The following is a 23,243-nucleotide window of genomic DNA, read 5'->3' on the forward strand; positions in this document are numbered from 1 at the left end:
CAACTAAACTGGCATTTTTATCTACTGTTCATACTGACGGGATTCCTTCCCACTCCACCATGATTTAACACCATCTCATAATATTTCCACTGTCCCATCTGAGTGACTCTACTCTGAATTTCCATGCACAAATTATAGTTGCTACCTGTCACTTCAATTTCAGTGCTTTGGTCTGAATATACATACATACATACATACATACGTATATATATATATATATATATATATATATATATATATATATATATATATATATATATATATATATATATATATATATATATATATATATATATATATATATATATATATATATATATATATATATATATATATATATATATATATATATATATATATATATATATATATATATATATATATATATATATATATATATATATATATATATATATATATATATATATATATATATATATATATATATATATATATATATATATATATATATATATATATATATATATATATATATATATATATATATATATATATATATATATATATATATATATATATATATATATATATATATATATATATATATATATATATATATATATACATACACACACACACACACATATATATATCTTTAGATTTCTATTATAGTTTAGCTGCAAAGTGTAACGTTACAAAAATCCTTTAAATGTTTTGGCTTTTTTGAAAGGTCACAGCTTTCATGTGTCAAAATTGTACCATCAAAAGAAATGCACTTTAATAACCTCTGTTTGAAACCCTTCCCACATGTCTTGGAACACAATTACCAGTTTCCTAGCTGCCATCGTGGGCATGGTGTGTTTGCACATGGTCGTACATCACTTGGCTTGAGTTCTTTTGCACAGTCTGAGGCAGGTCGTCCAGTGAGGTCTCTGCATTGTACAGATCTCTTCTGCAAGCCAGTACCACATGACTTAGAACATTCTCTCCATTCTTCAATAATCCATTCAGATAAAACTGTCTCCTTGATTGCATTGAAAGATTCAGTCTTACTGAAAGGCTCCTCAGCACCCGGCTGTGTTGATGTCTTCATAAAATAGGTATATTTGATTTTAGATGGAAACGAATTGCCCACAGTAAGGACCTGTATTGTTAATGGTTCTTTCAGTGGACTGAAGCTACAAATTCTTTCCAGAGAAGCAGATGAACCACTATATCTCAAAACATTTCCTTTATAAGTAATATCTTGCTCCATTGTTGTTAGTGTATAGTCGCCATTGAGAATATAAGTATCATCGGCTACTTTGATTGCAAGGAAGCTTCCATCTTGCCCCGTACCCCTATGATTTCGTTGCTTCACTTCTATGTTTGTTGCCCCAACAGGAATCACAGCAACGTCATGGTAACCAGGTCTACAGGAAAGAAGAAGAGTTCTTGTTGAATACCAGCACCTCTTAATTATGAAGGACTCCTATCATACGCAATAATTTAGGTTGAATCTTATAAAGAAGTAATGCATCTTGATAACTTTGTAACTAAAATAATATACTAACATACAACCTGCAGTTGATTTACAATATGAAACATTGCTTCCTATACTGATTTCATAAAACAATTCAAATGAAAAAAAAATGTCTTTCATGATAATGAGTAGGGTAACAACTCCTAAAGTATGAAAACACACCTGACATTAGAAAACATTCGAGATACTTTCTTGCAGGTAGATCCGTTGCCTCCACAGACGCCACATTTATCAAACGTCTTACTGGATCCTATTACACGATCACAACCTGCTTTTATACATTGCCCTTGAACACAGATTGAAGTGGAATCTGGGCTGCATAAAGTTCCATCTACCACCTTTAAAGCAAGGAAGGCTTGATTAGAAGTTATACAAAGTTTATCATTAGATTTTTAAAGTACCGAACAAAACCCAGTCAGTTAATCTATTTTAAATTTTATTTTAAAATCAAAGTGTCATTGGGGTTTATATATTATGTTAATGTGGGCTATGATATAGTGCCATTATGATTTCATTATGATTTGTGAATATAGCTTATCTATAAACTATACTTATAAACTGTATTTATAAAGTTTAATTTTTATGAATCTGTTTATTCAATAAATTAAGACCAAAAAATGCCATGTTTTAGCTGAATGTATAAACAAAGATAAAAAGTGACCAATGTAGTACCTTTTGACAATGTAACGCTATTTCTGAAATTATCTTGTTTTGGAAATGCAAATAAAATCAAAATAGCAAAATAAGATGTCCAGGAGACATCGAGTAAGAAGAAACCCACTTCTGAAACATGTTAGACAAAAACCCAGCATGACAGATATGTATTATCAATATTCAAATTATATATCCAACTCCTAAAGAAAATTAATTATGGAAAATATTTCTGAAATTGGAGTAGGAATAGATTGATTGTACAACTTGGGAAAACAATTCTGAAATAAAAATTCTGCGTGAACTTGTTGGGAAGGAAGAAGAATTTTCCATCCAAATGACCATTGTCTTACCTGAAGGGTCCTTTTCAGGGCGCTGCAAGGGAGAGTCCAAAGAAGGGTTAAACACAGCCAATCTGCCCAGAACTGAATTGAAACTTTAAGCCACGCCTCTGGTGCCGACTCTCCTCAGATTTATTCAATGAAGACGTGGAACAGTTGTGCGCTGAAACTTCAACTGGAAGTCTAATATGGAACAAGTCAAACATAGTCCAACAACAATAACAGAAACAACAAACAACACTGTGACTTCACAAACACCAGCGGAGAATAGACCCCAGGGCGGGGTGGACTCTCCGTTGCAGCGCCCTGAAAAGGACCCTTCAGGTAAGACAATGGTCATTTTCCAGGGCGCTGCTCTGGAGAGTCCAAAGAAGGGACATGCCCAAGCTAACTGTCACTAGGGCGGGAAGGCTCAGCCATCAGGGTCGCTCCGCTGGTATGGATGCCCTGAAGAACACGCCTCCCAAAGGCCCCTTCCGCCGATGCAAAACTGTCCAGTTTGTAATTTCAGACAATGGAGACGGAGAAGTCCAGGTGGCCGCCTTGCAGATCTCTTCAATCGGTGCCTGTGTAGACCAGGCAGCTGTGGTGGCGGCGCTTCTAGTCGAATGTGCTGTGATATTGCGAGGCACAGGAACGGACTGTAAAACGTGGGCAAGAGCAATGCAGGCTCGCAGCCATCCGCCGATGGTAGATGAAGAGACCTTCTTGCCTTGAGAAGCTGGTTGAAAGGAGACGAATAGAGATTCGGATTTCCGAAAACTGGCCGTGCGCTTGATGTATCTGCGAATAGTCCTGCGCACATCCAGCATGTGCCAGCGCTTTTCCCTCGGGTGCCGAGGATGCGGACAAAAATCCGGAAGGACCACCTCCTGCGCCCGATGAAACCAGGAATTGACCTTCGGAATGAAGGAAGGGTCCAGCCTCAGGATTACTCTGTCGTTACGAATGAGACACAAGTCCTCTCTGACTGACAAGGCAGCCAGTTCCGATATGCGACGAGCAGACGTGATAGCGACCAGAAAAACCGTCTTGAATGTGAGGTGTCTGAGACTGGCCGTCTTAATGGGCTCAAACGGGGGCCCGATGAGGGACCGCAACACTACACTGAGATCCCAAGATGGGTATCTGTGGACCACTGGGGGTCTCAGGTTGGTCGCTCCCCTGAGAAAACTGCGGATGGTCGGATTCCGGCCAAGAGATGTGTAGCCCTCAACTGAGAGGATGGTTGACAGGGTTGCCGCCTGGCGCCTCAGGGTGTTAGGTGCCAGGCCCTTGTCCAAACCTTCCTGCAGGAAGTCCAGGATGATAGGAACCGAAGCAAGGGGCGCAGACGTACCATGAGCAGTGCACCAACTGGCGAAGGATTTCCAAGTGGCGTCGTAGATGCGTGTCGTGGACTGCCGTCGTGACGCTTGGATGGTGCCAATCACCTTGTCTGACAACTTGCCTCTGCTTAGGAGATCCCTCTCAAGTGCCAGACGGCCAGCTGCAGCCACTGTGGCTCTGGATGTTGAAGGGCCCCCTGGCTGAGAGAGATGTCCTGTGGAGGAATCCGCCACGGTGGTGTGATCGAAAGACTCACTAAGTCTGCAAACCAGGTTCTCCTGGGCCAGTACGGTGCTACCAGCAGCACTTCCGCCTCCTCTGCTAGGATCTTCCTGATGACTCTGGGAAAAAGAGGTAGCGGGGGAAAGGCGTAAAGCAGACCTTTTGGCCACGGGCCGTGCAGCGCGTTGACTCCTTCCGCCCTCGGGTCGTGGAACCTTGTGAAGAACCGCGGAAGATGCGCGTTGGCCGCGGTGGCGAACAGGTCCACCAGCGGGAGGCCGAACCTCTGGGACAGTTGCTGGAACAGCAGCGGATGTAGACGCCACTCCGAGTGGTCGACTGTGGATCTGCTCAGCCAGTCCGCCTGGGTGTTGCTCGTGCCCGAGATGTGCTCCGCCTGAAGAGAAAGAAGATACCTCTCCGCCCATCGACCCAAGAGCTCCGCCTCCTTCATCAGGGATCTGGAGCGCGTTCCCCCCTGTCGATTGATGTGCGCCTTGGTGGCGACATTGTCTGTCATGATGCGTACGTGGTGGCCCTGAACGGTGCTCTGGAAGCGCTTGAGCGCAAGCCTGACTGCCCTCAGCTCCAGCCAGTTGATGCTGTGAGCGGCTTCGGAAGGGGACCACCTGCCCTGTGCGAGCTGGTTGTGGCAGTGGGCCCCCCAACCGAACAGGCTGGCATCCGTTGTGATGGTGAGCCTGACTGGCTCCTTGAATGGCGACCCCTTTAACAGGGCCGGAGACAACCACCACTTTAGAGAGCGACGTACCTCTGCTGGAACTGGAATCAGTCTTGTTGAGCTGCTTTCATTTGTTCTTTGATATGGAAGCAGGAGCCACTGAAGGGGACGGGAGTGAAGTCTCGCCCAAGGCACGATTGACAGGCACGAGATCATCTTGCCGAGGAGCTGTGAGAGCTGAACCACCTTGACTAGTCGTGACCGCTGCACCTGAACGACCATCTCCCAAAGACTGGACACCCTTTCCGGGGACAGGGATACCGTGCACGAAGTGGTGTCGATGACGGCCCCTAGATGCTTCAGTCTGGTCGTGGGAACGAGATGACTTTTTTCCAGGTTGATGGTGAACCCATGGTCCCGGAGCGCCTGCATGGTGTGTTCTAGGTCGCTGACAGCTTGTTGATGCGATGATGACAGAATGAGAACATCGTCCAGGTAACAGTGGAGTCTGACCGGACGTGACCGTAGAAAAGCCGCCACGGCTGCGAGAACCTTTGTGAATGTCCTGGGCGCCGATGACAGGCCGAATGGCAAGGCCCGGTACTGGTAATGGAGGCCCGCGTAAAAGAACCTCAGGAACTTGCGGTGGGCTTTGCGGATAGGGACGTGGAGGTAGGCCTCTTTGAGGTCTATGGAGGTTAGTATATCGCCTCGTCTGATGCACCCCAAGATGGACTGGAGGGATTGCATCTTGAACCTGCGATATGTCACGTGGTGATTGAACCTCTTTAGATCTAATATCCCCCTCCACCTTCCTGAGTTTTTGGGGACCAGAAACAGGATGGAGTAAAACCCTCTTCCTTCCTGGCCTGCTGGGACAGGCTCTATGGCCCTGATCTCCTTGAGGTGCCTTATCTCCTGTTCCATGAGGGATCTTTTGACTAACCCTGAGGGAAGTGGACACCAGATAAAGTGGCAGGGAGGGGGGGACCAGAATTCTAGAGTGAGACCCATGCGGACCGTTTGAAGAACCCACTGGTCCGACATGGTCTGCTCCCATTTGGCGTGAAACAACTGCAGCCGCCCTCCTATGGGAGCTGACCTGTGATGGTCATTTATACCTCCTAAAGGGTCGGGAGCTGGAGCCCCCCCGAAATGGCCGCTTGGGGAAGGGCTGCTGGCGACCTCTGTCTCGAAAGGACTGACGGTCCTGGGACCGCTCACCCTGCTGGGGATACGCCCGATGATAGGGGGCGGAGCTGGTGGAGGGCTCATTGCTCCGAAAGGCCTGCCTCCTGTAAGAGCCAGGACCTTTACGATCAGGCTTCTTGGTGACTGATGGCATCACTTTCTTTTTGTCCTTGTTTTCCACAAGGACTGGATCAAGGACCTCACCAAACAGCTTGTCCCCTTTAAAGGGGGCAGTAACAAGCTTCCATTTGGATCGCATATCCACATTCCAGTGCCTAAGCCACAGGAGGCGTCTGGAAGTAACATTAGACGCTAGGGCACGCGAGGCAAACTTAGCAGCATTCAGAGTGGCATCAGCAGTGTACTCTGTGGCTGCCATGATCTTATTGATATCCTGCCTGACTTTAACGTCCTTGGCAGGTATCTTCCTCAACAACTGCCTCAGCCACAGGAGAGCAGCCCTGGAGAAAAAGGAGGCCGAAGCGGAGGACTTAATAGCCCATGCAGCTGCCTGATGGGTCTTGTGACAAGCAGTCTCGGTTCTCTTGTCCTCAGCCTTGAGCCCCTCCAACAGGTCAGGAGGGAGCACAGAAGAGGAGGTAAGAGCCGCTACAGGGGGATCGATAGGAGGGAGCTTGAGCAGCTCCTCCAGGCTGGCATCCACCGTGTATAGCTTCTTGTCATGGCTGCTGGGGGTAGCCATGGTAGCTGGCTGCGCCCACTGTCTTTGAACTAAATTGAGGAACATCTTGGGCACAGGAACTATTTCCTGGACCGAAATGGGTTCTTCAAAGAGATCCCCAGATAGATCATCAGGGTCTACAACCCCATGCGAGTTGAGATCTTAGCCTTATCTAAAATGGTTTTGAAATTATCCAAATTAAATAAGCCTGAAAAGGCCGGCTTTTTGGCGGGGCTTGCCTCATCCCCAGAGAATTCAGCTTCCTGCCTAGGAAGAAAATCCTCTTCCTCCTCCCAGTCTGACTCATCGGAGGCCACTGAAGAATGCAGGGACGGGGGTGGAAGGCTAGGAGTCATCTCTCTGGAATCCTCCTGGTGTTGCAAATGGTGGGTCTTGCGAGTGCGCTTGCCACCTTTTCGCATGCCTGCCTCAATGCCCTGGGAAATGGCCCTGTTAATTATTTCCTGCATTTCAGTGGATAAATTAGGCCCTTGGTCCTCAATGGGGCGAACCCCTTGAGTGGGCCCGGAGATCGGCTGTTGAGGGGCTAAGGGCCCCATTGGAGCTGGTCCCTCCTCCATATCAGAGAGACAGGCAAAGAGATCAGCCTGATCAGCCATGGAATGGCCTGGAGAAGTTGCCATGGCCAAGGAATCCCCTTCCTCTTCACTATCAGAAATGGGGCCTACCTGGGCTGGAGGAATTTCCCTGGAGGGCTCCCCAGGAGACACCGAAAGGGAAGATTGGGCCTGCTGTTGGGCTTTGGAAAACTGTTTTTCTAAGGCCTTCTGTCACCTTAATGCATCTTTGTCTAGGCCTGAGTCCTGCTTGGGGCCATGCCTGGAGTAAGGCTTACTCCCTCTAATGGCCTCCCTGGCTTTCCCGGCCTGTCTTACAGGGGCTCTGGAAGAGACACCCTCAGAACTCTCAGGGGCCTGATCTGCCATGGTAACAATCACTGGTTGGGACAGTAGGGGGATGGGAAAACCACCACTCACCACCTCCAGAAAGCCCACCGCAGCACAATGCTCCTGAGGAGACAGAGAAACTGCAAGGCCTGAAGTAGCTTGGAATTTAGGCGCGAGCAGAATTCGCTCCCAGCGCCTGCAGGAGAGTAAGGGAAGCGACCCAGCAGGCCACGATCCCACGCCGCTATCCTTTGCTTGGATTGGGGCCCAGGTCACCAGTCACACCGGCCAAGTCTGACTCCACGCGGCTCCTGCAAAGAGCCAGGCACCAGGCAGCTGCGGCAAAAAACTTTTAAAAGTAGAAACAGAAGGTTGCGCAATCCAAAATGGCAGCCGGAACTCACCGCTTTGCGCGCCAAATTTGAAGAGGGAAGAAGCCAAAATGGCTGCCCTGGAAGCCCACGCCGCAATTTGACTTGCTAGAAGCACAAATTGCAACGGAGGGCTTCCAGCGGGAATCGGCCCCCAGTAGGGGTGCCCCAACACCGCTGGCGTCGGCACTCCAACCCACGAGCTTCCCCCAACAGCTGCCTGCGGCTTCGAGGAGCCAGAGCAAAGCCCCGGACTCCAGGAGAGCCGAAAGGGTGAGAAAAAAACCAATTAAAAAGGGGGAAAAAAAACAAACTTAATTTAAAACTCACCAGCCTGCTCTAAAAAATCCTTAATTACACCGTTTTAAAAGGTATTCTTCCTCTGGAGAGTCGAAGGAATCAATCTTAGAACTGGAGAAAAATTTTAGCGCATCCACTGGGCTAGCTGAACTGAAAAAATCTGAGGATAGTCAGCACCAGAGGCGTGGCTTAAGTTTTCAATTCAGTTCTGGGCAGATTGGCTGTGTTTAACCCTTCTTTGGACTCTCCAGAGCAGCGCCATGGAAAATTTATAGTTCTCCATACCACTGAACAAGTATTGTGAGAACAAGCAGCAAAATTCCTGCTTTGAGGAGCTAGATGTAGTTAAGTGCATGTAAAGTGTCTAAGAGGTGATTAAAAAATAATTAACAATTATCTTGTTAGAGTCAACCTTTTCCAGGCTGACAAGAAATGGGAATTAAACTAGGTTGGGGTATACAACTCTCAGTAGGTGTCTTTATATCCCCCATGACCAAAACAAGATCTGGATGTCTTAGCTTTTCTATCACAAAAAACATAATATTTATACTGATTGATTTGACTATCCATCTTGCAACAGCAGCTCCTGGTGGCCTAAAATTGTGTGGAAGCATTAAAAAAAGAACTAAAAATACAACTCTTGAATAAAACAAACAAACAGTAATCTGTTTTTTTATTAATTTCTTAAGGGTATTGGTAGCTTTTCACCACCAACCTAATTATGTTAATATTGCAAATGCCCAATTTGCATTTTGACAGAAAGGCAACTCATTTAGCATCTAAAATGGACTGTCTTAATTGCTTCAGAAGTGCTTCAAGCTTGAAACACTTGATCATGAAACAATGATTTGGAACTTAGGATATTTTAATACTCAAAACAATTTGAATTAGAAGCATTTCGCACCACCACCTCAGTGATTATCAAACCAATTGATATTGTGTGTGATGAAAAAATATCTCTTTAGGTTTTTAAGCTTTTTATACTTGCTTTGTTAGTTAACTTCATGATAGAAACCAAATCAAAAGTGTTTGAGTGCTTTTTGGAAGTAAAATGTTTAGTAATTATACTATACATTGTTAGAATACCAAGAATGATCACAGCTGATGGCAGCAAGTGTCCAACTTTGTCCGGATATAAAATGTTACTTTGCTTATTACAGAAAGTTTCATTCATCATTTCTACAAGCGGTCAAAGTTAATGAACACACATAAAAATGTTTGATGTATATCACATGCACTTGTACCCACCTTTGGTTGAAGAACAACAAAATATCTAGTGCCTTTGGCAAGGCAAACCAGCTTGCATCTATCTTTGGGAGAGACTCCAGCATACTTAGGTATCCATTCCACTGCAACGCTAGCTCCAAAAGGTTTGGAAATATCATTGTGAGCCTCACATTGTTCCTCCCTGAAAGTTTTGCCTGTAAATTATGAAGACATTGTTCAGGCTCAGCAGCCTCATGTTTTATTTTATAATTGCATTTATAAAATAATGTAAAACTTACTATTCTCTGGACAATCTTCAATATTACAGGACCTGTACTTCATACGCTTGCCTTCACAATACTTTCCTCCATTCTTTGGAACTGGGTTATCACATTCTCGCGCAGAATATTGCACCCCTCCACCACATGTTCTTGAACACTCTCCCCATGGTTTCCATGAGCCCCAGGCTCCATGAAGAGGGGTCTACAATTCAAAACAGGGAAACAAATGTGCATACTAAAACAACTTGAAAAAGCATTTTACAAGAGGAGGGTGACATAAAATTTAGAAATAGTTATGATTCTATTATTTACCTAACATGTATTATAACTGTGGTGCTTTAGGCCTTCAAGGTAAAGCAACACCCTTTCATGCTATTCAAAACTAGAGAAGAAAAATAAATCCTATGTACTTTTACTCATAACTAATGCATGTTGAATCTAATGAAAGTTCTTTTCAATACTTATATAGTGGGTATTTCTGATAAATATGAGGTACAAAATGTTTTCTCATTTATAGATCATTCCAGGGTAGATCATCAAAACAGAAACAATAACGGTTTATAATAACTTGTTATGTTTATACATTATTGTTAAGTACTGAATGGCAAATTAATTTTAAACACTGTTTTGGTAACATTTTTCTGCAACAGTCATCAAATGGTACTTCAAAATTTTACTCACTTTATATTTATTAAATAAAAGTTTAAAAGGAAAATTTAAAAAAAATACATTTTTAAATTAAAAATTAAACCTGAGTAATTCAGAATATTTTTCATCTTACTCAACTGCAAGCACATGACTTACATCATATAGCTTCTTGTCTGTTTCATTAATGCACTTGCTGTTCATGCACAATTTTCCCTCTCCACAACTGGTACCATCTGCCCAGGGAAAATGTTTGGTTTGGCACATAAGCACTCCACCAGAAGTACCAGTACACCACAAAGTTGTACATGTGCTAGCAGGATAAGGACAAAGTTTGGATTCCTCCCCAAATGTAAATTGGCACTGTCTATTAGCATCATACGTTGTGCCAGGAAAATCAGAAGGAAATTGCAATGGCTTGTGAGGTTTGTCCAACAGACACTCACCTGGAAATAACAAAGAAAAACCATATTGTGACTTTTGAGTATTTTTCTTTTAAATATTGTGGTGTCACTCTTTGAAAAATGACAGAAATTAGAATATATCTTATTCAAATGCCTGACTCGTGAATTCACAAGATAAATTTTAGCCTGTTAACTTTTCTGGTTTAAATTTAAAGAATGTTTACAAATATAAAGTTACTGTATTTTTCGGAGTATAAGACACACCTTTTTCCCTCAAAAAAGCAGCTGAAAATCTGGGTGCATCTTAAATACTGAATACAGCATTTTTTTTGCCTCCAGAAAGCTTGTCCCCTTCACCAAAATGGTCGTGCATAGCTTTTAGGAGGCTTTCAGAGAGCTCCTGGAGGCTGGGGAGGGCAGAAATGAGCGAAAAACGGGCTGTTTTTTGCTCAATTTTGCCCCTCCCCAGCCCCCAGGAGTACTCTATAAGGCTCCTAAAGGCTATCTATGCCATGGGGGGGGGGGGGGGGGGGGGGAAGGGCGTGCTTTTGCAAATGGGTGTTTTCTGCTCGTTTTTGGGGTCCCCCCCCAGGAGCACTCTACAGGCCTCCTAAAGGCTATTCTTGCCTTTAAAAAAACAAAAAACGGGCCCGTTTTTGTGAAAAACAGGCCATTTTTGAGAGGTCTGCAGAGTGCAAAAACTTTTTTTTTTAAATTTGCCTCTTCAAAATCTGTGCGTCTTATACTCCGAAAAATAAGGTATGTGAAGTAAGTTTGGAAGATTTTGATAGTTCATTACAAACATTAAATTGCTACTTATGTTTGAACATAAGCAAGTGGCAAGCTTTATCACCCAGGCATTTCCTTTCTTTTTGGTTAGACCAATGCTTCCAAGAAACAGATCATTATGGCATTTGGGAAAGATATGGAAAAGAGTGAACAGACATTTGTCTAGGATCCAATACGTTCTCCTGCCTAGGCAAGAGATTGGACTGGAAGACTTCCAAGGTCCCTTCCAATCCTATGATTCTAAGTCCGAGCCTTCTAATATTTAGTAATCCAGCCATTTATATGCAAATTATTATGCTATCACCGTGATGGCAAACCTATGGCACATGTACCACAGGTGGCACATGGAGCCATATCTGCCGGCACGCATGCCAGCCAGGTGATTTTTGGGCTTCCGGAGGAGGCCGTTTTTGCCCTCCCAGGCTTCAGAAAAGCCTCCGGAGCCTGGGGAGGGCGAAAAACAGGCCCAACAAGCCTATTGGAAGTTCAGAAACGATCTGTTTCCGGCTTCTGGAGGGCCTCTGGGGGAGGCCGTTTTTGCCCTCCCCAGGCTCCAGGAAAGACTTCAAACTTCCAGTTCCTCCCTGCCCCCGGGAGGAAATACCAAGCTCAGCTTGGAGGTGAGCAGTGCCACGCATGGGGGTGTGTGTGTATGTATGCACGCATGTGCATGTGGGGGTGCACTTTGCATTATGGGTGTCATCACTGGTCATCAGTTGTATTAGTCTTTCCCATGAAGCTATGATTCACTTCTTCTGGACTAAAATAAATTTCTTGGGACAGAGCCACAAGATATCTTATTTGTGTGGCTGCAATTTAATGTTATTCTAACTGATTTGAAAATACTTAAAATATTTTAATGCAATTAATTCTAATATTAAAATCCAGCATTTTGAATGGAATTCTGTTAGAAATATAAGCAGCATGTTTAAAACTTACCATGACCATCATCCAAAAAGGTAGTTATCATGTATGCACTGCATGGAGACCACGGATGGCTTAGATCCAAGTTGGAAAGCATAGATGCCATCATATAAGAATCCCTATTTATACCATTAATTGTGGTACACTGCTTTGCATCATCATGTGGCATATTAAACACATGGCCTTTAAAAAGAAGAGAAAAAAGTGATGAACTCATCACACATTAAAACATGCATGGGAACTTACTAGTTGGACTTCATTGCTATGTGACACCACCATTAGTTAATATTTTATTCCGAGTTCTATTCAAGCCATTGATTGTCTTCTATTTATATGGTTTGAGGCCTTTGTGCCTTTGATGCCTTCTATCTCAGATAGATTAAGCTGAAGTCCCTCAATCATCATGCTGAAGATCTCATTTTTGGATGATAGCTTTCCATGGAATAGTTGGTCCATAAGTGGCCCTTACTTTCATGGAGTTATGGAAATTTGTCAAGAGTGGATTTTTTGGAGGACTGTGAGACTAATTCTGGTTTGATTGTGACATGACAATATAATTTTTGTTTGAAGCTATTACTGTCCTACTGTTGATTGTTATATAGAATAATAGAGTTGGAAGGGACCTTGGAGGTCTTCTAGTCCAATCCCGATTAGGCAGGAAGAATTATGTAATATATTGTGTAATATTATGTAATTATATTGTAAACTATTATATAATTTACTGCATTATCATGCATTTTTAATTGTATATTGCTTGGAGTCTGATGGATCATAGTAGTATTAAAATCTTATAGACATACTTTAATATTATATTGTATATTTTATTTTATTTTAAGCACTGAGTTTTTATGCTCGCTTGTAAGAACTGATATCAAAAATGTTCACCTCCTCTTTTACTCCATATGATAATTTAAAGATTTTTCAGTTTTTTTTCTGACCTCAAACTGTGATTAGAAATCGTATACACAGGTTTCGATTTAACACACAAGATTTGTGTGGGTGTACTTTAAAAGTCTCAGTCACTTCTTTCCCTCTGAAACCTGAATGAATTTACTTTTTGCCACTGAAAAATATCTCTTTACAATATTCAGTAGTCCTTTTCACATATACTGAAAAAAAATTAGCTCATAGTTTTGTCCCAATGTTGGTAAAACCTGGACTTCTGATGCTTTATACTACAAGTGGAATATACCTGAATGACTATGCATTAAAAAAACAACCTCTGGGACATTCCGGGATAGTGTTTCTCAACTTCAAAATGTTTAAGATATGTGGACTTTAACTCCCAGAATTCGCCAGCCAGCTTTGGGAATTGAAATTGACACAGCTTAATGTCGCTGAGGTTGAGAATCACTGTTTAGGAGAAAGGTTATGGCCTAACCTTTTGCCTCAATCTAGATTTCGTACATTTGAAATTTTATTACACAATGACTGAAGCCAATACTTTTGTCTGACATGGCAGAATCTAGGCACCATGGTGAGAACTTGACCACAGTAACTGCAAGAAACAACTGAGTTGAAGCCTTAACTGCAGACCAATAGGATAAGGCATGCTTTTTAAAACAAATAAGCTTGCCACAAATTTCCCCTGAATTTCAATTTCCCCTGAATTTCAATTACCTAATTCATGAGTGGTTGTAAAAGCAGCTTGCAAGCCATCATCTTCTATGATAGAGCAACTGCGGTTTGGATGACAAGCAGTTCCCACATCAGCCATCCCAAGAGTGTCACATGTTTTGGCACCACAGAGATCCTATAAGAAGAAAATATGTACTTTCATTATTAATTGGGTCAGGAGCTTGTCTGACAGAATGAAATTATTTTGGCAATATTCCTTTCATAATGGAAATAACATAACAGTCTTCAAAAATTAAAAAAAGTCATTCAATATGGAAGTAGTATTAGGAACAGATGATAATGACTGCAGTATCATTACAACCAAGCTACAACAGATGTTTAGTGTACTATTTCGATGAATTATTTAAGTGAACTATTTCATTATCTCACATTTTACATGATAACAATAGTCTCTACTCAATTTTTACAGCTATTTGTCAAGGGAGAGACTTGAAACCTCTTCTTAATGCTTGAAAGAAACTGGATGTTCATGGTCATGCAACAATAAAGCTTCCTAATCAAACACTCAACAAATATTTTTGTTCACTATTTAATAACACTATTAAAGGTGTAACAAATTAAATTTATGGCACCAGCTCATACCAAGAAACCACACTTTTGACATGCTCTTTGAAATATTTCAAATTAAAAAATGTAAAAGTAAAAGAAGTATTTTTGAATCTACTGCTTGAAGAAAGTTCAAATTACATTAACTGGAACCTATAAATATCCAGTCTTTCCCATATTTCGCCTTACCTGTCTGGTAAAAAGAATTGCAGTATCATAATGTTCTGCGTGCCGGTCACTGGGAGGATTATGTTGCTTCTGCCAGTTACAAAAATTCCTTAAAGTGAGAGCACCCGTGGAAGATACATTAGGCCCCTTCTGCTCATCATAGATGGCTATTATTTTCACCACCACCAAATTAATAGGGTTCCGGATACTGGGATGCTTGTACATTCTACTAGCCACAGACAGGAGTGTGAGAAGGTAGTGGTTCAGTCCACTGCCATGGAAATCTGCCATAGATTTGTCTGCTACAAGCAAAGTTTCCACATAGCGGGGGCGTGACAAAAATCTTTTCTTCCTTATACGTCTATTTTCTATATTAAAAAAAGCAAAATGTAAGAAATATATATTACCAATATTTCCCAACAGTATTTATACAACTGGCAAATTATAATCATCAACCACTACCAAGCCAGAATGGGAATCACAAAGATTATCTAAACAGCCCATTCTTTTTTATTCATTTTAAATAAAACTTTTTAAAAAGTTTTAAAAGAATAGTAATGAATGTTAACCCTACTAGAAAGGGTTAAATCCTCAGACTGCTTATAAAGAAATATTTCCATTGAGGATTTTCAACATGAATCATTGCTGCTGTCAATACATTTTCATAGCGATCCTCCTTAAATATTAAAATTACTGAAATGAAAGACTTTGCCTGGATCTGATCCAAAATTTCCCAAGGGCATGGAAACGGAAATACCCCCCTTTGTTTCTCCAGTTTCCAGTTCCTGTTTAGTAATCAAATAGAAAGGAGTTTCAACTTGCTACAACGAAATGTACTTCAGTTATGTAGGTGTCCCATTGGATGGGTCTGGCAAGGTTTATGCCTGGCCTGAAGTTGGATGGGAGTTCTTCAGGGACATCAATTGATTGGGAACTAAAAAAATAATCATGCTGGAAGAATGGGAGTAGTAAACCACTTCTATTTGGCTGTTGAGGTAACTACACAGATGTGTTAAATGAATTAATCAAGAATGCAGTTCAACTTGAAAAAGACTTCTCTGTTAAAAAGAAATTACAGTACTTGAAAGATATGCTTTCCCATAAAAAACATGTTTGTTGTCACATAAAAATCCTACATATTAAGATCTTATGTTTGTGGCTTTCTGCATGGGAAGCCAGTACAATAATAAAGTTGATTTCAAGAGGATCTGAGAGTGGACTGTCCTTGAATCAGCACTAAACAGCATCCTAAAACAGCGTAATCTAGATGGGGTTTAGCATAAAGATCTTCAGAATCGTCTGTTCCAAAATTGGTAAATATTGCACATTTTTAATTCCAAGTATTCTGCAAGCTAGCATCCTGCAAATATTTTTTGCAATTCCAACAAGGCGGAAGCGGCCAATGGTTATCAATTATGGAAGTTGGAATCAAATATATATAGAAGGCATCAGATTAAAGAAACTTTATGATACCTTTATATGAATAGAACCAAAAGCTTTAAAGTCCTCTTTGAACTGAACTTGCCTTCGAATGACTACCTGAACACATCTGTCTAGTTTTCTTGCCAAAAATATGGGAGTACTTTGCCTTCTAGGATTTTTTATGGCAAAGTACTCCTATATATATATATATAGGAGTACTTTATATATATATCCCCGAGCTACTCCAAATTTGCTTAGTTTTTTGAGACTAGCTCTAGTGATTATTATGCTAGGTAGATCTAAAACCTAACATTGTAGAAATTACAATGTAAAATAGTAGAGAAATAATCCCCTTGGGATATTCAACTAGGGTCTAGATTCTAGGTATTGATACTTACCAATGGAACTGAAAGTAATTAGAGAGAGCAGAATAACTCCAAATTTCCTAATTAAGAGTGAGTAGAGCATTGTAAACCGAGACATGCAAACCAAGTTTTAACTGAATTGCGCTTTGACTGACAATGTTATAACAACAGTAGAATCTTATGTATTCTTTCTTTTGCTGCATTTAACTCAGTGTCATTCTAAGTAGACATTACATTATGTTCAGTGAGAAAATATATCCCTTTGATTGCAAGTGTATTTTCATATTATCTTTAAACAGCTACACACTACAGTATTCACACTATCAAAGTATGATTCAACAATCTAAACCATAAACCAGCTAATCATATTTCAGCTTACCATGAATACACAGACCATATATATGAAACATATATGCACTGCACCAGATAACTAGGTGAATTCAGTAAGCCATATGATGCAAATTCAGGCACACATTTTCCATGTAGGGCATTCTTGTTTTGGACTGCATTTTCCTTATTGCATTAAGTATTATAATCTCATTTTAAGTGCATCTCACAAAATACAGGTTCAGAAGGACCACTTTGGAGTAGACATGCACAAGCTGTCATCAACCAGTAAGTCTGAAATGTTTGTTACAAAATGTCTTTCACTAATCGTATGTCAAACATTATTTAGCCTAAGGCAGCCTCACACCCGAGACTTCTTCACTTTAAGTATCTTCTCCTGTGTTTATAGAGAAACGCTAATCCCACGTGTCTCAAAGGTGCTTTTTCTTCAGCTCTGAAGATTTTTATTATATTATTATTCATATTTATAGACCGCCCCCTCTCCCGAAAGGGACTCGGGGCGGTGTACAGTCACTAAAATACGTTATAAAATACATGCAAAACAGTTAAATAATTAAATAAGTAGGTAGGTGGAGGAGGTTACAGACTGTACATGGAATAATAAATATTAAATATAATATACAGTATAATAAAAACTTTTAAAACCCCAAACCCAATTAAAATGAATAAATCCCCGGGAGGTAAAACTAAGAAAGTGCCAGGCCAGCTGATTGAAATAGGTGAGTCTTTAACTTTTGCCGGAAGGAACGGAGGTCGGTGGTAGTTCGAATGTCAGGGGGGAGGTCATTCCAGAGGGTTGGGCCCATCACAGAGAAGGATCTACTCCTAGGTGTCGCCCGCTGGCATTGACCAGCAGACGGCACCAGGAGGAGCCCCTCTCTGTGTGAGCGGATAGGCCGCAGGGACGTGTGTGGTAGGATGCGATCCTGCAGGTAACTAGGCCCACTGCCATGGAGCGCTTTAAAGATGGTGATCAATACCTTGAAACGCACCCGAAAGGCCACAGGTAGCCAGTGCAGCTCGCGCAGGAGAGGTGTTACGTGGGAGTAACGTGTACCTCCCATAATAACCCGCGCGGCTGCGTTCTGAACTAGCTGCAGTCTCCGGATGCGTCCCAAGGGAAGCCCCATGTAGAGAGCATTGCAGTAGTCCAGGCGAGACGTCACCAGCGCATGAGTGACCGTGCGCAGGGCACTCCGGTCCAATAGGGGGCGCAATGAGAAGCGAAACGTCTTCCAAGAAAATCCAGCTGCCTCTTGAAAAAGCACCTTTGGGACAACTATGACCTGTATGGCTGAGAATCTCCAGACAGTTAATCCCACGTATTTCACCGGATTTGCTCCCATTCGTAAATCCTTAGCCTGAGACTATTGGGAAATACTGTCCATTGCAATCAAAATATTCGACTTCCCTCCAAATAGCTGGATTCGAGAAATCGCTAATTTAACATAGATACCCCGAATCAACAACTCCCCTAATCCCACCACTTTCCAACATGAAAAGGCATGAAATTCACATCAATGTAGTACTTTTTTTAAACGCTTCCATTTATGACCTCATCTTTTAGAGTGACCAATAGCAGCACGTCGAAACGTGATTTTTGGACCATTCCGAACGCATTGAAAGCTCTGCGTCTGGAGCGCATGCGTGCCCCGCAGCATCGTCAATGCTGCTCCCAAGAGCTATGCTCCTTGCTCGGACAAGGGCGACAAAGAGAGGAACGGTGCAGGGACAGTAATACCTGCGCGGGTCGCGTAGTCCGCCTGCTGCTTTTCCCCTCGGTGCCGCCGCCCTTCGGAGACCGAAGTTTCGTCGGAGTCGGGCACCTCGCACTTAGCACCGCTGCCACGGGGGACGGGGCTCTGCCGAGAACGGCTCAGGAGGTGGAGCTGAGACTGCTCCCCTTCTGCAGCCTGGGAGACGTTGGCTGGCTGAATGAGATATTCTGAGCCGCGCAAGTAGAAGGCGCCGCGGATCCCGTCGCAGAGGCTGAGCGCTGCGGCCGAGGCCGGATCCCCATTGACCGTGCCGGAATAGAAGCAGCTGGCCAAGTTCGCGCCGAGCTTTTGGTAGGCCGCCTCCTCTTCCTCCCTCCGGCCTCGGGGGCGGCTGCCAACATACTGGAACGTCAGAGCCGGAGCTAAGAAGCTGTAGTCGGGCTTCAGCTCCAAACTGAAGCGCTCGCCAAAGGCGTCCAAGCGGTAAAACTGCTCGTCGGCCGCTCGCTGGGAATCCACTTTTACGGGCACCACCAGCTCCTCCTCTCGGGGCGAAGAAGGGCCGCCTCGAGCACCCAGCGAGAGCAACAGCGTGCTCAGCGCCAGGTATGCCTTAGCTCCCTTCATGCTGCACCACAGGGCGCGAGGCGACAAGAGGGGGAAATAAAGAACAAATTAACGATGTGGAGTGTTGAAAACGTTGAAAATGGCAAGCAAATGGCGCCTTTGCAGCACGTCTGCCGAACCCTTTAGAGCCCGAACTAAATGCGCTGCTTGTAACGGCCTAGGCGGAGAAGAGCAATGCAGGGGCTCCTTCCGCGCCCTGAATTCACTGGCAAAGTCCTGAAGGACAACTAGAGATAAAGCGAGCCTCGGCTCTTGGCCTCGAGTATGAAAACGAAGGCAGCGCGCGCTTGCACTTATAAGGAGAAGGTCCGCCCCCCCTTACCCCCCCTCTGCCGTGGAGGTGGGAATCGGCTTGAGCTCATTTGTGCGTAAAGTCAGCGCGGCAACGGTACCCCTGCCCGCCTCTCTGGCGATCAGCCGTAGATTGCCCGAAGAGAGAACATATAAGTTGAGGGGGGGGGGGATAACTGCTTCTTCTTTACCCGCTCACGCTACTATTCCCCCAAAACTACCCTGCCTGGCAGTACTTTTACTCTTTCCCCCAGCACAGCTTACGCTCCTCTGCAACTCAAGTTGCTGCTGCGGTTTCTTTTTCCAGCTTCTCCACAGTCTGAAACTTTCCTTGAGCTATATCTGAAAGTCTTTTGCTCCCCCCACCTTTAATCCAATGGTTCTCAACCTTTTCTTCACCATGGACTCCCTTTAAATATCTTTGGTGGCCACAGACCATGGCCACGGACCCCCAAGACTTAACTCAAGGTTTAAGTCATAACCTTTCTTCAAGCCTTTGCAGACACCCTATGATGACATTGTGGTTGAGAACCACTGCTCTAATCTTTATTTAGCTGATCAGTTGCCTCAGCCTTTGCATTATGGAACTTCTTCATATCATACTTAATTCTGTTGGAATGTTTGAAGCAGTATCCCTCTGTGAGAACATTTATAAGAATGGCAATCTAACCTGACCAAGGATTAGTCGGGCACATTTTATAATGGAAACAGGAAGATGTTTATTTACAGGACATTTTAGGGATTAGGTCAACCTAGCACCTAGCTAATTACATCCTAGCAGAACAGGCAAAAAAGGAAGTGTTCTTGGAATAAAGGCAGAAGGAACAATCCTTCCTAAATGAATATAGGAACAATAATAGACAGATATATATTCTTAATATCTTCACCATAGTGTCCTTAGAGCAATAGGTCATGAAGAACTGAAGGGTGAATGCAATTGAATTTTGACCGCCAAAATTTCAAAGGTCACCAATCCTTTTGAAATTGCATTCTGATTACTTAACAATTCTGCTTCTGCAATTGTGGGCCATTTATTAACAGTAATAACACCATTAACTGCCTATTTTCTAAGATTACTTGCCACAGTTCCTAAAATCTAATGATTCTCTAATGTAGAATATTACCTAGATTTATAATGGCAAAATGAGAAATTGCAATTCATGTTTCAAGCCAGTAGGAAAATTTAGGAAAACAAGTACTGAAAGCAAATACTTCCTTCACGACTTGCTTTAAAAGAGAATAACAGTAGTCCTTGGTTAGGGATTGCCTCATTTAATGACCATTCTAAATTATGATGGTGATGAAAAGGTAATTTTGTGACTAATCCCTGCATTTATGACTTTCAGTGTCTCAAAAGCAAGATTGTAAGCACCGTGAAAGCTTCACTTAGCGACTGCTTCTCTAAAAGACCAAGTTGCTGGTCCAAATTATAGTCAGGTAAATGAGGAATACTAGTACTAGATCTTGATGATACTTCCGAAGTTTCTTTCTTAGTATACGTTTCTAATTAATTATTCAAGTTGTTTTTTATTTAGTAGCATAATTGTTATAGCATTGTGAAAGCATAGCAAGTTTGGAAAAATCATTGAAGAAATCATTCTCTATGGCCATTTCAGCAGTTCCTTTTGCCGAATAGTATATTAAACACTGAATATTATATTGAATAAATAGAAAATTAAAATACCAAAATAAGTTCTAGAATTTTTTATTCTCTCAGGCTTTTATTCTATGTAGTAAATTATTGAATCAGTATCCCACTTGTAATATTAAGCCTAAATAAAATTTCAACTGAAAAAGAGGACTTTATTATTACTTAAATGTTAATCCTCAAACAAATGGTATAGCTAAGAATATGATACAAAGCAGTGGGTGGGGGTACACCAAGTTGGAATTATTTTTGTTTTACAGGATCTGAATCCCTGTTGATGAGTTTGAGTCAATATAAAATAGAAGAACAGCTGCATTGGACCACCAAAATTGTTCAAAGCAGTTGTTGAAAGTGTACATTGACACTCTTAAAATAATGTTGTATGGTTCTGTCTTTAAGTTATAGAATTTTATTTCTATGATTTCTTTTATATCTGGGAGACTATTTGGTCTAAGGTGTAACTGATTTAAAGGAAAGTAAATTTGAGTGTATTGGACTTCAAAAAGCTGACTTTAGTAAGTTCAGTGGGATGAGTTTTTTTAAAGGAGATACTAAATGTACATTTGCGTATAATTCCAATTAAGAAAAAATCAGGGAAAATATGGCTAATTTTATATTCTACAAGAAAAGAAGATATATAAAGAAGGCCAGAACACTAAGAAAGCAATATGCATGCAGGATAGGACTAAGACCATCAACGTTCAAAATGAGCTGAAGTTAATGAAAGATACTAAAAATAAACTTTTTGAAAATTAAAGAAAAGGTATGTAATATGGCTAGCAGCTGCAGGTAATAAAGATTTGGATTTGTCAAGAAAAAGTCTTGCCAAAGTAAACCTATTGTTTTAATTTAGTCAAATATTTGATAAAGCACCCAATGATACTCCAGTTAAATTATTTGTGTGTTGAATTCATGGTAATTGAATGGATAGACATCTAGCTTGAAAATAGTACTTAAAGAGTGCTTATCAATATTTTCACATTACACTGCTGTGAAATAGTGAGAGCAACAAGTTCCTGCCTGGGTCCTGTACTCGTTAGAATTTTTAATAATAACTTGAATGGAGAGGTGGAGAATATGAAATTTGCAGCTGACACGCAATTAGGACACCTAACAGAATATAAATGAATTTCAAAGCTATTTTATAAGGTAAATACACTTGGAAAATACGAAATTTAAAAGTACAAACTTCTGTTAGGAAATAACACAAAAAACATTTCTGTTGAGGCATACTTATCAATATATGTAAAAAAAAACCTTGGTTTATTGTAATTGAATATGTCAATAGCAACACGGGCTGTGAAAGAGGCAAAAGTAATTTTACACTGTATCAACAGTAATAGTTTCCAAACCATAAGAAGTAAATATTTCCCTTTATTTTGTTTTGGTCAGACTCAAACCCAGTTTGAATACTGTGTCTAATTCTCACCACCACATTTGAAGAAGAATTCAGAGAAACTGGAATTGGTTCATGCAAAAGTTGATCAGGGGACTATAATGTGAATCTCTTGAAGAGAAATTGAAGGATATGGACATATTTATTTTGAGAGGTGAAGATGTGGAATATCATAGCTGAAACAATTCACTCAGGAAAAAATATGTTCTTTTTGTTACAGAGCGCAGAACACAAAATAATGGATTTCATTTAAAAGAAACAGATACCAGCTCAATGTTAGAAAACAAAAAAAAACCCTAACAATAAGAACATTTTGATAATAGAATCAGATTCCAGAAATTGTGAGCTCCCCTTCATTTGGTGTTTTCAGATGGAAACAGAATACTTATTGTCAGAGATGCTTTGATTCAGATAAAGAACATAGTGTTTTCTGTGTGTTACATGAAACTGAGCTAAGAAGAATATGACATTGGCTGACAAAATAGCAATGGCCTAAATTGAAAGTGAAGTCCATAATGATTGATAATGTTTGGGACAAAATTAAGAATTAAGTTCAGTTTGTTGTCCTTTGTCTAGAAAGAATTTTAGAATGTAAACTTGTGACACATTCTTCCTAATGCTCACAGTAAAAAAAAAAAAAATTATGGTGAATTTTATATTTGAAGAT

General features: G+C 41.5%; 1 protein-coding gene across 1 annotated transcript; it reads right to left on the reverse strand.

The window, feature by feature from the left end:
• Positions 1-617: 617 nt before the first annotated feature.
• Positions 618-21,312, reverse strand: LOC309391075 (A disintegrin and metalloproteinase with thrombospondin motifs 1-like). The gene is made up of 9 exons (XM_081951147.1): positions 18,638-21,312; positions 14,783-15,129; positions 14,030-14,162; positions 12,425-12,592; positions 10,452-10,738; positions 9,666-9,849; positions 9,409-9,581; positions 1,646-1,821; positions 618-1,373 (listed from the first exon to the last, which is right to left on the reverse strand). Exons 1-9 carry the CDS (start codon positions 19,239-19,241, stop codon positions 785-787), a joined length of 2,661 nt encoding a protein of 886 aa, XP_081807273.1. The 5' UTR covers positions 19,242-21,312; the 3' UTR covers positions 618-784.
• Positions 21,313-23,243: the final 1,931 nt, after the last annotated feature.

The sequence above is a fragment of the Natrix helvetica genome, assembly GCF_964273705.1.
Source record: "Natrix helvetica genome assembly, chromosome: 4".
Taxonomy (NCBI): Eukaryota; Metazoa; Chordata; class Lepidosauria; order Squamata; family Natricidae; genus Natrix; species Natrix helvetica.